The following is a 16,370-nucleotide window of genomic DNA, read 5'->3' on the forward strand; positions in this document are numbered from 1 at the left end:
TAAGAGGGAAGGTCCTTTCTTGGATTGAGAACTGGTTAAAAGACAGGAAACAAAGGGTAGGAATAAATGGTAAATTTTCAGAATAGAGAGGGGTTGTCCCCCAAGGGTCAGTCCTGGGACCAATCCTGTTCAATTTATTCATAAATGATCTGGAGAAAGGGATAAGCAGTGAGGTGGTAAAGTTTGCAGATGATACCAAACTGTTCAGGATAGTCAATACAGAAGCAGACTGTGAGGCACTCCAAAAAGATCTCACCAAAGTGAATGATTAGGCAACAAAATGGCAAATGAAATTTAATGTGGATAAGTGTAAAGTAATGCACATTGAGAAAAATAACCCCAACTATACGTACAGTATGATGGGGGCTAATTTGGCTATGACAAATCAGGAAAGAGATCTTGGAGTTATTGTGGACAGTTCCCTGAAAACTTCCACACAGTGTGCAACGGTGGTCAAAAAGGCAAATAGGATGCTAGGAATTATTAAGAAAGGGATACAAAATAAGATACAGAATATCTTACTGCCCGTGTATAAAACTATGGTACGCCCACATCTTGAATATTATGTACAAATGTGGTCTCCTCACCTCAAAAAAGATATTTTGGCCTTGGAAAGGGTTCAGAAAAGGGCAACTAAAATGATTAGGGGTTTAGAACGAGTCCCATATGAAGAGAGGTTAAAACGACTGGGACTTTTCAGTTGAGAAAAGAGGAGACTGAGGAGGGATATGATAGAAGTATATAAAATCATGAGTGGTGTGGAGAGGGTGAATAAAGAAAAGTTATTTATTAGTTCCCATAATAGAAGAACTAGAAGACACCAAATGAAGTTAATGGGTAGCAGGTTTAAAACTAATAAAAGTAAGGTCTTCTTCATGTAGTCAACCTGTGGAACTCCTTGCCAGAGGAGGCTGTGAAGGCTAGGACTATAACAGAGTTTAAAGAGAAGCTAGATAATTTCATGGAGGTTAGGTCCATAAAAGGCTATTAGCCAGGGGATAAAATGGTGTCCCTGGCCTCTGTTTGTCAGAGGCTGGAGAAGGATGGCAGGAGACAAATCGCTTGATCATTGTTTTCGGTCCACCCTCCCTGGGGCACCTGGTGTTGGCCACTTGGCAGACAGGCTACTGGGCTAGATGGACCTTTGGTCTGACCCAGTACAGCCGTTCTTATGTTCTCGGGCATATTGGCGTCCAGGCGCCGCTTCTCCAGGGCCTCCAGAGGGGGCAGGGGGAGGTCCAGGGGGCTGGCCTGCAGCAGAAGGTGCCAGGCAGCCTCCAGAAATTGCTGCCAGGCTTGCAGCAAGACGTTCAACATGCGTACCAGAGTGCCCAGGGGCGGCTCTGGCTCCATGGTGCCGAGTGCTGTGGTGTCCCAAATGAAAGCGACCAAATCAGAAGGAGAGGAAAACGCATGACGGATCATGTGAGGATTACCTGTTGTGTTCCCTCCCTATGGGGCATCTGGTATTGGCCACTGCCAGCAGACAGGATACTGGGCTAGATGGACTGTTGGTAGTCTGACCCAGTATGGCCGATCTTATGTTCTTAGTGATGCCCATGGGAGTTTCCCAGTAGACTGAGGGAGTATGTAAGAGCTGCCTCTAACTAGAAATGGAATACAGCCCTCTTCAAAGGAGGTTGACACTGACACCTTTGCTGTAATGTCTTCCTACAGCAATAATAAGGGGAGGTGATGGGGATATTTTTTTCTCCAACGGCCAAAGCCCATTCTGTGGGTCCTAGCATTCTCTACAGGGAAAACTGATCATTATTACTTTTTCTATTGCAATAGTGCCTACGAATGATGGGTACAGCCCCTAAAGTCTGGGAAAAGATTTCTTGTTTGGGTTTAAAAGTCACCGTCAAGATCAGCGCAAAGTTGGGGGATTGTATACACGAGCTTTATCAAGACAGGGCGGATCGCAAACCATTTGGCTTGGAAAAGCCCCGCTTTCCTTGCCGTTGTGGGCCTCGGCGGGGCAGGTGCCTGGGACGCGAGGAGCCCCGGGCGGGGTTGCTTTGCTGTACGTGTCCCCAGCGAGGGAGGAGGCGGGCAGCGCCGACGATGGAGGCGAACCGGAGCGTGACACCTAATCTCCGGGAGGCGTGAATAAAGGGCCCCAGCAGGCGGGGCTGCAGGTGCACCAGGACCAGGAAGCGGTAGCGCTCCGGAAAGCCCGCCCGCAGCGGGAGCAGGTGAGCGACGGACTGGAGCGCGGGGGCTCCGGGCCGCGGGGAGTCCGGGCCGGGCGGGGGGTGCCTGTGATAGGGACGTGGCTCCGGCAGGACGCGTCCCCTTTAAGCTGCTGCCAAGGCGCGGCGCGTGTGTGGGCGGGGCCGAGCGCTGGGGCGGGAGAGGAAGTGGGCTCGGCGGCTTCAGACTGGTCCCGGGCTGCGGCCCCTCGCGCTCCATGGGGTGTCCCGGCTGCGCTGTCCGAGCCGGGCCGGGATCCCACGCTGCGTGACTGACCCCAGCTCGGTGCTTCTCTGCTTCCGCCCTCTGACATGAACAGGACGCAGCTGAAGCGCTCTGGGATCCTCAGGATGGCTCTGAGCGGCTCCTCTGACCCGCTGCTGCAGCAGGAGGAAGGGGGCAGCGGCAGCAAGGAGACCCCCTTCATGTTGAAGGCTGTCCAGATCGCCTTGGTTGTCTCGCTCTACTGGTTCGTCTCCATCACCATGGTCTTCCTCAACAAGTACCTGCTGGATAGCCCCTCGCTACACCTCGACACCCCGCTCTTTGTCACCTTCTATCAGTGTGCTGTCACTGTTGTCTTCTGCAAGGGCCTCAGCCTGCTGGCCTCCTGCTGCCCACCAGGCCACCTGGACTTTCCTTCCATCCGCATGGACCTCAAGGTGTCCCGCAGCATCCTGCCCCTCTCTGTGATCTTCATCGGCATGATCACCTTCAACAACCTGTGCCTCAAATACGTTGGTGTGGCCTTCTACAACGTGGGGCGCTCCCTCACCACTGTCTTCAATGTCATTCTCTCCTACTTGCTCCTCAAACAAACCACCTCCCTCTATGCCCTGATAGCATGTGGGATCATTATAGGTGAGTAAACCTTGTGGAGTCTAGTTATACCCGTGTGACCAGTTTGATCATCTTCTCAGAACTGGATGAATTTCCAAGGTGACCTTCAAAGGAAAAATAGTTGAGTTTATACCTTTCCATCTGTCCTCCATCCCCTACTCCAATTCAGGGTGGAGAAAAAGAGCCTGGGAGGTTTTTGAGTGTTTGTATTGTGGTTTTTGTTTTTGTTTTGTGTTTTGTTTGTTTTTCCTGTAAATTGTGTCCTACCCCTTTTTTAACTTTAGAAATTTGATTCCTCTCTAGGCTGGAAGAGTCTTCAGTGACTGGAAAAGTAGAGAAATAATGATAACCCTAAAGCCAACAAAATGAAAACTGAGCAACTGATAATATTTTTAGTTTAGGGATGTAAAATTTTGATTAATTGGGTAATCAAATAGTCGATGCAATTTGCTTCAACTATTCGATTAGTTAATAAGGGCGCTTCCACCTTTGAAGTGTAGCAAAAGCCCCAGGGGCTGTCTCCTGCTGACCCCCGTGCTCCTCACGGCATTTCAAAGTGTCAGTGCTGCATGGAGCCTGGGGTCAGCTGGGGACTCTCCAACTGAAATCGGCTCCATGTGGCGCTGCTGCTTTGAAATGACCCCCGGCTGCCTCTAGGATGTTGACTATCCGATAAGCATTTGCTTATCAGATAGTCAGCTAATCATTCAGATCCCTATTTTTGTTCTTGGGGAGTTTTCAGTTCTTAGGAGGTTTTTAATGGTTATCTTATTCCAATGACTAATTAAACATTTTGTGAGACCTCATAAAATAACATATCCTAAAACAAAACCAGTGAAGACAAGATTTGACTTTTCTGAGATTGTTTTTGCTTTTTGTTTAGAATATTTGCAAAGAAGGGATGGAGGAGAACCTTAACTTTGATGCTGCATTCAGGTCATCTTCCTCCATATAAGGTGGAGCTGGGAGAGAGTAACAAACCCATTTAAAAAGCAACTGTCAATAGATTGTTTTTAATGGAGTGTGTGGGGTCTCTGGTGTCTGTAATTCCCTGATTTGTAACTAATTTTGTCTGGTCGCAGGTGGATTCTGGCTGGGCATAGACCAGGAGGGAGCAGAGGGCACTCTGTCATGGGCCGGCATATTCTTTGGGATCCTGGCAAGTCTCTGTGTCTCGCTTAATGCCATCTACACCAAGAAAGTGCTGCCTGCTGTGGATGGCAGCATCTGGCGCCTGACCTTCTACAACAATTTGAACGCCTGTGTCCTATTCTTGCCCTTCATGTTGCTGCTTGGCGAGTTTCGCACCCTCTACCACTTTGACAAGCTGGGAAACCCTGTTTTCTGGGGCATGATGACCCTGGGTGGCGTGTTTGGTTTTGCAATTGGTTACGTGACAGGACTCCAGATCAAGTTCACCAGCCCACTTACCCACAATGTGTCTGGGACAGCCAAGGCCTGTGCTCAGACAGTGCTGGCTGTCGGCTACTATGAGGAAACCAAAAGCTTCCTGTGGTGGACAAGCAACATGATGGTTCTAGGAGGCTCCTTTGCCTATACATGGGTGAAAGGGCTGGAGATGAAGAAGACACAGGTAGAATCCATTCCAAAAACAGATGAGAAAAATGAGACTGGCGTCTAGACCAGCTGTAATCTGCACATCTGCTACTGTGCCTATGAAATGGAGCTTCAGTGGGAAAAGAAGAACCTTCAGGCAGGAAAACACTCAACTACACACTGCATACGAAGGGGTGTTGGCAGTGATGCCAAGATGCCCTGTGTATACAGTTTGTTTACTAAAATTGTGAGGGAGGGGAGGAACATGCTATTTCCATTGAATTTCACAGTTTCTTGAATAAGGAGGGGCTTTTGTTGATGGGGACAAGGGTGTACTGGGAGACCTTTTGTCAGTACTGGGGCTTTTTTAAACTGCTGCTGCTATTTACATAACATATGTACACCAAGGTGCTGGTGATGAAGAGGGAAAAGGGCATAAGATGTACAAGTCTGGAGACTGATGGCTACTTCTAAAGTAGCCATTAATTTAGCCTTAAATGTAGGGAGGGGCAAGTAGCCAGACTTTCCAGGCTACCCCTGCCTCATATTATAAATAAAGTTAAGATTTTGTCACAGTTATTGTTAATAAAAGCCACAGGCGGGTCATGGGCAATAAACACAAAATTATGGTAACCCATGACCCATCTGTGACTTTTTTACTAAAAAAAAAGGGTGTGTGTGTGTGTGTGTGTGTGTGTGTGTGTGTGTGTGTGTGTGTGTGTGAAGGAAGCCTTGGGGTGGGGGGGATGAGAGCACAAGTGCTGTTGCAGGAAGGGAGGACAGGGTAGCTGATAGCTGTGGCTCTGCTACTCTGGGCTGAGGCAGAAAATGTCATGGAAGTCTTCAGAAGTCATGGAATCTGTGACTTTTATGCCCTCTGTGACAATCTTAGCCATAATTATAAATTAAAATGGATGTTGTTCCTGTTCCTCCCCCATTGCAATATACAATTGGAAATTCCCTCACCAACAGTTCTGGTACTTCTAAGTTCACTGTCTGAGAGGTCAGTATTTCTTGGTGGGGGCCCTTCAAAGTTCTATATTAACTTTGGGGGCTTTTTTTCACACCCCGGGGGTTTGCTTGTCCAATGAATGACTAAAAGGGTGAGACAGAACTACAACCCCCCCCTTCCAAAAGCTAGCAATATTCCTTTTATTAAGCAAGAGGATGGTGCTGGCCCTTTCACAAAATATTGATGGGACCTTCCTTTACTGGGTACGCTTAATTAAAGAGTAGCTGGTTCTTTTTTCCTATGGGTTTCTGAACCATTTGCTGTTCTGGGGTGAGTACTCCATAATAGTGAGTTGGGGAGTTTGAGACATTTCTCACATCTGCATTGGGGCAGAGCTGCCTTTCAATAATTAGGCCAGTTTCAGGGTGCATTGCTCTCTGCCTCTAGTGGTTGCCTTACTTAGTGATCCTCACAAGAAGAGGTGCCCACTGTGTGAAATTATGGAAAAATGCCATAATTCAGCTGCACTATGAATTTACTAGGAGGTTGTTACACTTTTACCAAGAAATCCCAGTTTGCAGAGGAGCAGTGAATGCAGTAGGGCTGAATTCATATCCAAGCTCCCGCTTAGGAGTCTGATTAGCACAGAAACCTCTGTGCCCTACTGTGTCTCATTCAAGTGCCATTGTGGCTATGAACTACTTTTTCCTCATTTTGATTCACAAACATCAATTCTTCCTGCCTAGCAAATACTGTTTATCTTTATCAAACCTCTGAGTTCCTTTCTCTCCCAGGGACCACTAGGCTTTGTCTACACTAGCGGCTTCTTGCGCAAAAACATCTTGCGGAAGGGTTCCTGTGCAAGAAGTCTTGTGCAAGAAAATGTCCACACGGCCATGTGCAAGCTGTGCTTTTGCGAGAGCGCCCATGGCAGTGTGGACACTCTCTCTTGCGCAAGAAAGCTCTGACGGCCATTTTAGCCATAGGGCTTTCTTGCGCAAGAAATCCCTGCCAAACATCCACACTGCCCTCTGGTGCAAGAGCTCCTGCGCATGAGGGCTTACACCTGTTAAAAAAGAGTGTAGCTCTTGCACAAGGAGCCCTCTCTTTCCACGCCGTACTGTAAATTTACTTGTGGAAGAGCAGGTGAACAGTGTGGATGCTCGGCAGATTCTTGCGCAAGAACGGCCGTACTTGCGCAAGAAGCCGCGAGTGTAGACATAGCCCTGAAGTGAGTAGGGGAGGATCTATCCCATTGATACTCAGTAGGACTTGTTAAGAGTACATGCCATTCTTATGAAAGCAGTAGGCCTATTTTTTTTTTTTAAACGCTCTCTCTTTCACTCTTTCCTCCACTCCTCTGCTTGCTGGGTGAATTGTTCCTGCTTTCAGGAGCCTAAACCTCATTGGAGTTTTGAATCACATTTGCCTCATTGAAGGTCACTTTTTGGTAGGGGGATGGATTTTTTTCCATGGTCTTTTAATTTTTTTTTTTACTCGGATAAATTTTAGGTTGCAAATACTGATTCGTGATTGTCAAACTTGTTTAATAAAAGTATGGATTGGAATCTTGGCTACTGTTTTGGTCTGCAAAGTTGACCAAGTGTGCAGGATGACTAGTGGTTTCTGCAGTGCTCCTTGCATACACAGAGTCCCTACATTCCTAATAGTTGCTTCAGAATGGTACCAGTCCCAACCTTTAATTATTGCATTATCACTGAACCTTCCCCAGGCCAGCCCTCACAGGCACAGGCAAGAGATGGGCCACAGGGCACATATTGGCCTGTAATCACTTTCTGAGAGCCATAGTTTCACCTGTTACACAATGTGGTCTCATATCACCGGAATCTGGAATTGCTGAGATTAGTGCTTAAAATCTCACATGTAGCTTCCCCCCCCCCCCCCCATGCATATCACTGCTGTGTAGAGGGATAGGACTCACTCCTGTGTTCTGCTGAACTGAAGAAATTGGCCTGGAAGTTTATGGTCTCAGGCAACCAGTATTTACTGGATCACCATATAGATTCTGGGTGCTCCCTGAATGCCTCAGATAATAGTGATTGTGTGGTCACTGAACAGATACCTCCTTAAGAGCTGTGTTAGGCATTCCCCATCATCAGTATCCCCCACTTGCCTGCTTATGCATCTGACATGTTTGATGTTATAGTTCAATGCCTGCTCCTTTCCACTAAGGGGTTTGGAACAGGTCCCATGTGAAGAGAGATTAAAAAGACTGGGCCTTTTCAACTTAGAAAAGAGAAGATGGGGGGGGGGGAGGGATATGATAGAGGTCTATAAAATCATGACCGGTGTGGAAAAAGTGACTTAGGAAAAGTTATTTACTTATTCCCACACTATAAGAACTAGGGGTCACCAAATGAAATTAATAGGCAGCAGGTTTAAAACAAACAAAAGGAAGTGTTTCTTCATTCAGCACACAGCCAACCTCTGGAACTCCTTGCCAGAGGATGTGGTGAAGGCTAGAACTTTAACAGGGTTCAAAAAAGAGCTAGATTGATTCATGGAGGTTAGGTCCATCCATGCTATTAGCCAGGAGGGGTAGGAATGGTGTCCCTAGTCTGGATATGGATGACAGGAGGGATCACATGAGGATTACCTGTTGTGTTCCCTCCCTCTGGGGCATCTGGTATTGGCCACTGTCTGCAGACAGGATACTGGGCTAGATGGACCATTGGTCTAACCCAGTATTGCTGTTCTTATGTTTTTAAAGAAGAGAACAGCCTGCATGCCAGTGGATGATGCATGCACAGAACTCTCACCAGACCAATGTCCCTGGGATTCAAAAATAACCTGGGACAGTGGATTTCAACCTGTGGTTTGCAGGCCCCAGAGAAGGTCTACAGACTATGCCTCATGTCTGCATCTGCCTTTGAAAATGTCTAGGGTCTGCAAATAAAAGAAGATTGAAAATCACTCAGCTAGGAGAAGAATTTCTCAGGCTGCTTAACTCTTGTTTCTAGTCAGGTGTGTGCCTTGCCTGGATTTCCCACAAGTTGTGGAGGCAACAACGCTTAGGCAGCAGTGCTTAGGGAACGAGGAGGAGGAGAGGCAAATTAGATAGAACACTTAGGCTGTGTCTACAGTGGCAAGAACTTGCTGCCTGTCACCACTGGCCGCGAGGTCTTGCGCAAGAACACTGACGTTCTAATGTAAGAAATCAGTGCTTCTTGCACAAGAACTATGACACTCCCGCTCAGGAATAAGCCCTCTTGCGCAAGTGTTCTTCAGGCAACATGAATTTCTTGCGCAAGAAAGCCCGATGGTTAAAATGGCCGTCGGAGCTTTCTTGCGCAAGAGAGCGTCTACACTGGCATGGATGCTTTTGCGCAAAAGCACATCTCTTGCACAAAAGCATATGCCAGTGTAGACACTCTCTTGCGCAAATACTCTAATGCAAAAACTCTTGCATTAAAGAGTATTTGCGCAAAATCTTGCCACTGTAGACGTAGCCTAAGTTTTAAGTTTAATGTGGTGTTGCCAATTCTTGTGATTTTAAGATCAGACTTGTGAAAGCGGCGAGGAGTCCTGTGGCACATTATAGACTAACAGAAGTGTTGGAGCATAAGCTTTTGTGGCCCATGAAAGCTTATGCTCCAACACTTCTGTTAGTCTGCAAGGTGCCACAGGACTCCTCGCTGCTTTTGCAGATTCAGACTAACACGGCTACTCCTCTGATACTTGACACCATCCAAGACTTGTGAAAGTTGGTCTTGTTAAAGCCTGTGACCCTGATGTCACATGAACAGGGTTGAAACTTTACCTAAAAAAATTCCGTCCCTGAACTTGGCCTGAAAAATTCAACCCTGAAGGCAGCTAAATAATCCCCAGCGTGTAGCTTTGTGTAAATCTGATGATTGAGGGAGAGGGGGCCAAGGCAGAATGGGGCCATGAAGAAGGGCTTTCTCAGGAGCGTGCAGTGTAAACTGAGGGGCGCAGATGGGGACTGGTGCAGCCGGGCTAGGGAATCACTGGGCGCTGTGCGGTATCACTGCTCCTAGTTAATGCCGGTGCAACGCGGCCGCATGGGGGCCCCATCGCCATAACGGACACCGGTCCCGTGCTAGGGCAGGTCGTGCTGCTGCTGCTGCTAGCAAAGCCCTTTTAAATCGTGGAGGCTTCACGATTCCCTTTCCTACGCCTCGCCTTCGGCCTGACCCCCCCCCCTCCCCGGCCTTCGGCCTGACCCAGCGGCGCAATCCTCGCCTCGCAGGCACGCGCACGCGGCGTGAACATGCGACAAAGGCGCTAGCCAATGGCGTCCCCAGCCAATGACGGGCGCGGAGGCCAATCGGACGCGGTGGGCGGGGCCACGGCGCGCGCAGGAGGCGGTTGGGGCTGGCGCGCGGGTGGGGCTGTTGTGGTGGCAGAAGTGGCGGCGGAGATGGCGGCTGCAGGCTCGACTCCGGCCGACCTAGGCCGCTCGGTCCACTGGTTCCGGCGGGGGCTCCGGCTCCACGACAACCCAGCGCTGCAGGCCGCGCTGCGGGACGCCAGCTCCGTCCGCTGCATCTACATCCTGGACCCCTGGTTCGCCGCCTCCTCCACCGTGGGCATCAACCGCTGGCGGTAAGCGGGGCGCTGCCGGCTCGCAGGCTGCCCCTCGCCCTGGGCTCGGCAGTGACGCGAGGCGGCGGAGGTTCCCGGGGCAGCGGCCTCTGGGGAGGGGAGTCCGGCGCATTAGCGATGCGACTCGTGTCCCAGGAGCCCTCCCCTTGCGGCCCGTCTCCTGCCCGTGCCTGTGCGGCTGAGCTGGGGAAGGGCCGGTGCCTCCTAGCCCGGCAGCAGGGAGCCCAGAGCTCTCTTCTGCCCTCCCTTCGCCCGGCTGTGTTGAGTCCCTGTGGCTGCCCTTGCTGGGCTGCAGGGCTCTCCCTTCGGCGTGCAGCATAAGGGCGTTAGGTAAGAGAGGCCTGGCTGCGTGTTCATTTGGTCGCTGCCTTATTCCAGTCTGGGATCGATGCATCTGGATTGCAGGCCACCAGTCTATCCAGGTGCCCGACACTAGTGACGAGACACATCTCAGCCTCCCATACACTGGTGTTTGGGTCAGTCTGAGATCAGAACCAGTGAAAACAGCACAAGCTTCCCCTTAACGTTACAGCATGTCAGCAAAACAAAAAAAGCAGTCATGTAGCACTTTAAAGACTAACAAGATAGTTTATTAAGTGGCTAGTCTTTAAAGTGCTACATGACATCCTGATCTTGGTAAAACAAAAAAGCAAACACGGCTACCTCTCTGTTACTATTCACCATGTCTGCTTCGGGGTGTATCAGTGTGCTGGGACTGGTTGTGCAATGTGTTATTTAACACATGGGCTTACTATATATATATTTTTTTTTTGGCTGACCTTCATTGCTGTAAAGACTAAGCTGTGCTTGCCTTTTTCATCGTTCTACTAACTGCTTTGGTACCGGCAGTTTCTTCCCAAACACTCACTGAACCAGTGAAGAAGTGAATTTTTGTGGTCTGCCAAAAGTGTTGGTAAAGAGGTGAGAGAAAGCAGCATATAAGTGCATCACCCCATGTCTTGCATCTCCATATGTTCTTCCTAGTGGTTGTAGAATAACCATGATTGTCCTTGCAATAGTAGAGGGACCTTTTGTCTGCTGTGACTCATGATATGTCTAAATAGAGATGGAAAAATACTTTTCTTTGCCTTGGGCAGGTGTGAGTTTGTGTGTGGAGTTTTGAAATGGAACACTTTAAAAGGAAACTTAAGTTATTGGCTACTAACTAAATTTTAGCCTCTCTAAAAATGAGGACAATTTAAACAGTATATAAAATGCCTTCTTTTTTACATCATTGAAGGGCATGTCCCGTGCTTCTTACTAAGCAAACTACAGACCAATATCTAAAGACTGTTTATAGCCTGAAAGAACTGGAAAAGACTGGGATATGCCAAGAAGCCCAGAGATGGGCGTAATCTTGATGACATCTGGTGTGTTGCTATGTAATGCCAGTAACTGCTTCTCTTTTAGTTAGTAGTCCATTCCTGTTCCACTGTCCTGGAAATGTTTCACATTTGTAGTTGGCCTTGACAGCATATAGAATCCTACATGGTAGAGATGAGGAAGCCCTATTATGTCCCAGCTAGTTAATCATCAGGGGCTAGTGCAGGATTGTTCTAATGCTTAATCCGTGAGAATCCTGATGCCCTCAAACATCACTTCACTATGTTAAAAAGCAACTGGAAAAGAACAGATCCTGGTCCTGAAAACAATGTGTGTTCCAGTATTCTATGATCTGGAGAAAAATGATGGTACAAGTACCAGCCCCAAATTAGTTCACTCTTCCATTGAGAATAACATTTTATCATATAATTCAAATGTACCGGTATGTTGTTTAAGGGGGGATGGAGGGTGGCGGAGAGAATTTCTTCCCAAGTACTAAAACATTTGTTAATTTTGTAGGTCTAGCTGATCTTGTTACTCTTAAATTTCTCTGCACAGTAAAAATTCTGTATACTACCCTGAGCCTGGACTTTCAGTTCTGTATTTGCTCAAAACCAATTTGATGCAGAACTTATCTTGTTCATATCACCATAACAGTTGCGGCTTTTGGAGTCTCATTTCTAACCATGTGAGGAGCTGTGGGCTTTAGAAAAATCTCATAACATACACAATGCCAGGTTATGTAAGGCAGTTCTGGTTGGTTCATGTTTTACTTTGGAAAACTTTTTTTTTTCCCCGTTTACTCTGTACTTATCCATCAAGTCTCAGAGTTGTATGGCAGCAATAAGCAACACCCTGTCTCTAGCTTTCAGCCCTTGTATGTGTGGGTGCACTCATACACAAACGCTTTTTTTTCTGGCCCTAATTCTTAGGGAAATGTACTTTGGTTGCTTATGGGAGTATAGTGATTAGGGGTGGACAAATCTGGGGGGTTTCTTCAGATATCTGAAGGAATATGCTGGGTGTATAACTCCTGTACAGGGAGCAGGATTTTTAACCTAATAGGCATCCAAGATGTATTCTCCTAACATTATATAATACTGATGTTAGAGTCTTGGCTGCCTGCATATTTGAACAGCCAAGTGAGGATTCACCTTAATGTTGCTGCTGTGCATGCAAGCAAGAGTTCTACACCAGGGCAAGCAAGAGCAGGCACAACCTGATCTCCTTATTTGCACCGCTTCAGCATTTGCATCTAGTTGCAGGATTTTAATGAGGGAATAGTAACTTGGTTAAAAATCATCTGCATGCTCTTTGCAATGTAAAAAATTTCTGAATGAGATTTGGGGAATTTTTTAGGGCTAACTCATCAGTTACTGCAACACCACTCAGTCTTTGTGTGGCAGGATTATTGATAAATAATGGCTTCTCATGGTTTTTAATAGTACTACATAGTATAACTCAGAAGTTCTAAAAGTATTCTAAACTACTAGAAATACAGAAATTCAGGTACAGGCAGTCCCCGGATTACATACAAGATAGGGACTGTAGGTTTGTTCTTAAGTTGAATCTGTATGTAAGTCGGAACTGGCGTCCAGAGTCAGCCGCTGCTGAAACTGACCGCCAGTTCTGACTTACATACAGAATCAACTTAAGAACCCCAAGCGTCCCCAAGTCAGCTGCTGCTGAAACTGATCAGCGGCTGATTCCAGGAAGCCCGGGGCAGAGCAACTCTGCCTCGGGCTTCCTGTAGTGAGCGCTGGTCAGTTTCAGCAGCGGCTGACTTGGGGACGCCTGGGGCAGAGCAGCTGGGGTGCTGGTGGGTTGCTCCAGTAGCGCTGCTCCTCGGCACTACTGGACCAACCCAGCAGCACCCCATCTGCTCTGCCCCAGGCGTCCTGATTCAGCCGCTGCTGAAACTGACCAGCAGCGACTGAATCAGGACCAGAGCAGCTGGGGTGCTGCTGGGTTGGACCAGTAGCGCCCAGAGCGGCGCTGCGGGACCAACCGGCAGCACCCCAGCTGCTCTGCCACAGGCGTCCGGAGAAAAGCCTAGTCTACTGGGGGGGGGGGGGGGCGGCGTACTAGCTGCGCCCCCCCCCACCCCAGCAGACCAGGAAGACACGGGCGGCGGACCGAGACGCACCGCGGTCCCGCCGCCTGGGTCCTCCACGGCTTTGCTCCCAGTCTCCCTGGTCCCGCAGTCCGTTTACTCTGTGGCAGCCCCGTTCGTATCTGCGGATCCGACATAAGTCGGATCCGCGTAAGTCGGGGACTGCCTGTATTCAAAATTTTTGTTAATTTTGTTCTGGCTTAAGTTTAATTTTCAGGAGTGCAATCCTTCCACAGAGAGGTGCAGCCTGGGTAACTGAAGTATAGATTACACTGTGACCAGTGATTCTCACTCCTGGTCTGGATGGGACCACAGCTCTGTGTGAGAGGGGTTAGTTAATCTCTGACCAGTTCAATTCTTTATTTTTCTGCTGGCATAATGAATCAGGAGCAACTATGTTGCTTCTTTTTCTATTGTGAAAATGCCTACCGGGCCAAATCAGGGCTCCAGTGAGCTAGGTACAGATTGAACCTCTCTGGTCTGGCACCCTTGGGACCTGACAGCAGACTCCTGCTGCCGCACATGGGGCTCCCGCAGCCCTGCCAGGTCATTTCTGGTACCCCTTCCCCCAGCTCTTTCCAGCCCTGGCCCGACCACTGACCTATCAGCCTCCCACAGCCCTACCTGGCATCCCTGCCACCTCTACACACCGGGCTCTTGCTGCCACAAAAGGGGCTTCCGCAGCCCTGCTGCTGCACTTGGGGCTCCCGCTGCCCTAGTGCTAGCCCTTCACTGGGATTCTCTGGTCCTGGCACATCCATGGCTCTGCTGGACCACCGATGTTACCGAAACAGAGAGTCTCTGCCTATGCTATTCTTTGTGATATGAGCAATTGTTCACTGCAAAATGAATAGGCTGCTTGTAGTCCTTTTATTATGGGTCATCAAACAACCATTTTTTCACTTCCAACTTAAATGGAGGCTGGAAGACTGCCTATCCCATTAATGTGTATCGTTCGAAGATATCTGGTCCACTGGACCGGGGTTCCCAAACTTATTTCCCTGAATCCCACTAGGACAGCTGCAGTAGGCCCTGTGACGTACTATTTTTTCTTGAGGAAACTTATTTGTTTTACTTATTGTGTATATGTAAACTATAACAAAATGTACATGTTTACTTTTTATTTTAGTGTAAATGATTGTAATGATATGCATTCAAAGAAATGCTTCAGGATCTTTGAAACCAAATTAGTTATCCAACTGTGAATACTATATTTTCAATTTAACTGTAAACTCTGATTTTTTTATTTAAACAAGGAACAATCCTATTCTCTGTTAAGTTAGAAAATAATCAAGTATTGTAAATAAAATACAAAACAAGTTAAAACACAAAGGTAACAGATATTCATCCCATCCTGTAAAGGAGAATGCAAGGATTTTGTGTGTCATAATTTTTTTTTTTTTTGACCAATTCATTTTGTGGAGTTGTAGATGGTTCAGAATTTTAATTTTCTTCTCCACTAGTGCACCCTTCTCATTTTTGAAAAATAGTCATTCATGTGAGATTACAATACTGCTTGCAATACTAATTTTAAGTTTAAATGACTGAGTGCTTGTATACTTCTGGGTTACCTTGCATTTAAATGCACTACTGAACTCATGAAAATTAAACTTGCTTTGTAGCAGCTTTTTAAAGTATTTTTTTCTATACTTGGTCCAACATATGCAGCTGAAAACATTACATTTGTGTAGGTTTTTACTTAGATTGCACAAGTCACATGGAGTTAAAGAATGCAGTTGTTCTGGCAGACCACTTAGGGTAAGTCTAGACTACATGCCTCTGGCAACAGAGGCATGTAGATTAGACTGCCCAACATAGGAAAATGAAGCGGCGATTTAAATAATCGCCTCTTCATTTACATTTACATGGCTGCCGCGCTGAGCCGATCAGCTGTTTGTCGGCTCAGCGCGGTAGTCTGGACGCGCGGGGGTCGACATCAAAGGCATTTGTCAACCTTCCAGGTATGCCTCATCCCAGGAGGCATACCTGGGAGGTCGACAAATGCCTTTGATGTCGACCCCTGCGCGTCCAGACTACCGCGCTGAGCCGACAAACAGCTGATCGGCTCAGAGCGGCAGTCATGTAAATTTAAATGAAGAGGCGATTACAGGCAGTCCCCGACTTACGCGGATCCGACTTACGGGGATCCGACTTATGTCGGATCCGCACTTACGAATGGGGCTTTCTCGCCCCGGAGGTCGAGGTGGCGGATTGCTGCCTGCGAGCTCCGGGGTGAGAGAGCCCCGTTCATAAGCTGCTCCCGGTGCCCCTGGTCTGCTGGAGACCGTCTCCAGCAGACCAGGGGCACCGGGACTGAAGCCGCAGCAGCGGCGGGTTCCCGCGCTTCTGAGGCTTTGCTCTGGCAAAGCCTCAGAGGCGCGGCACCCCGCTGCCGCTCTGCTTCCCGTGTCTCTGGTCTGCTGGGGGGGGAGGGGGCGCAGCTAGTGTGCCCCCCCCCCCCCCCCCCAGCAGACCAGGCTTTTGTTGTGGACCCTGGGGCAGAGCAGCTGGGGCGCTGCCGATTGGTCCTGCAGCGCCGCTCTGGGCACTACTGGACCAACCCGGCAGCACCCCAGCTGCTCTGCCCCAGGCGTCCGGATTCAGCCGCTGCTGGTCAGTTTCAGCAGTGGCTGAATCAGGACGCCTGGGGCAGAGCAGCTGGGGTGCTGCTGGGTTGGTCCAGTAGTGCCGAGGAGCGGTGCTACTGGAGCAACCCAGCAGCACCCCAGCTGCTCTGCCCCAGGCGTCCCCAAGTCAGCCGCTGCTGAAACTGACCAGCGCTCACTACAGGAAGCCTGAGGC

At 48.6% G+C, this 16,370-nt stretch overlaps 2 protein-coding genes across 4 annotated transcripts in view; both read left to right on the forward strand.

Moving 5' to 3' along the window:
• Positions 1-2,050: 2,050 nt before the first annotated feature.
• Positions 2,051-4,952, forward strand: SLC35C1 (solute carrier family 35 member C1). Of its 2 annotated transcripts, XM_075927557.2 has the most exons (3): positions 2,051-2,198; positions 2,516-3,057; positions 4,119-4,952. In XM_075927557.2, exons 2-3 carry the CDS (start codon positions 2,547-2,549, stop codon positions 4,676-4,678), a joined length of 1,071 nt encoding a protein of 356 aa, XP_075783672.1. In that variant the 5' UTR covers positions 2,051-2,198; positions 2,516-2,546; the 3' UTR covers positions 4,679-4,952. The 2 variants fall into 2 exon arrangements, with proteins under 2 accessions (XP_075783672.1, XP_006124561.2); XM_006124499.5 differs by lacking the exon at positions 2,051-2,198 and having other exon boundaries at positions 2,248-3,057.
• Positions 4,953-9,877: 4,925 nt separating this feature from the next.
• The window catches only part of CRY2 (cryptochrome circadian regulator 2), a 40,547-nt gene continuing 34,054 nt past the window's right edge, over positions 9,878-16,370 (forward strand). Inside the window, exon 1 of one of the 2 annotated variants that reach the window (XM_075927584.2) lies at positions 9,878-10,132. In XM_075927584.2, the coding sequence (XP_075783699.2) occupies positions 9,948-10,132 (185 nt within the window). In that variant the 5' untranslated portion in view covers positions 9,878-9,947. The remainder of the gene's footprint in view (positions 10,133-16,370) is intronic. The other variant, XM_075927583.2, reaches the window with a different exon arrangement.

Source organism: Pelodiscus sinensis, chromosome 5, assembly GCF_052426305.1.
Source record: "Pelodiscus sinensis isolate ZL-2025 chromosome 5, ASM5242630v1, whole genome shotgun sequence".
Classification (NCBI taxonomy): Eukaryota; Metazoa; Chordata; order Testudines; family Trionychidae; genus Pelodiscus; species Pelodiscus sinensis.

What these genes read in the sequence shown, in the direction of transcription:
- SLC35C1 (XM_006124499.5), top strand. Translation starts at nt 2,508, where the DNA reads ATGAACAGGACGCAGCTGAAGCGCTCTGGGATCCTCAGGATGGCTCTG. An exon ending in AGCATGTGGGATCATTATAG is followed by an intron (nt 3,058 to 4,118) that starts GTGAGTAAACCT and finishes GTCTGGTCGCAG; the next exon opens with GTGGATTCTGGCTGGGCATA.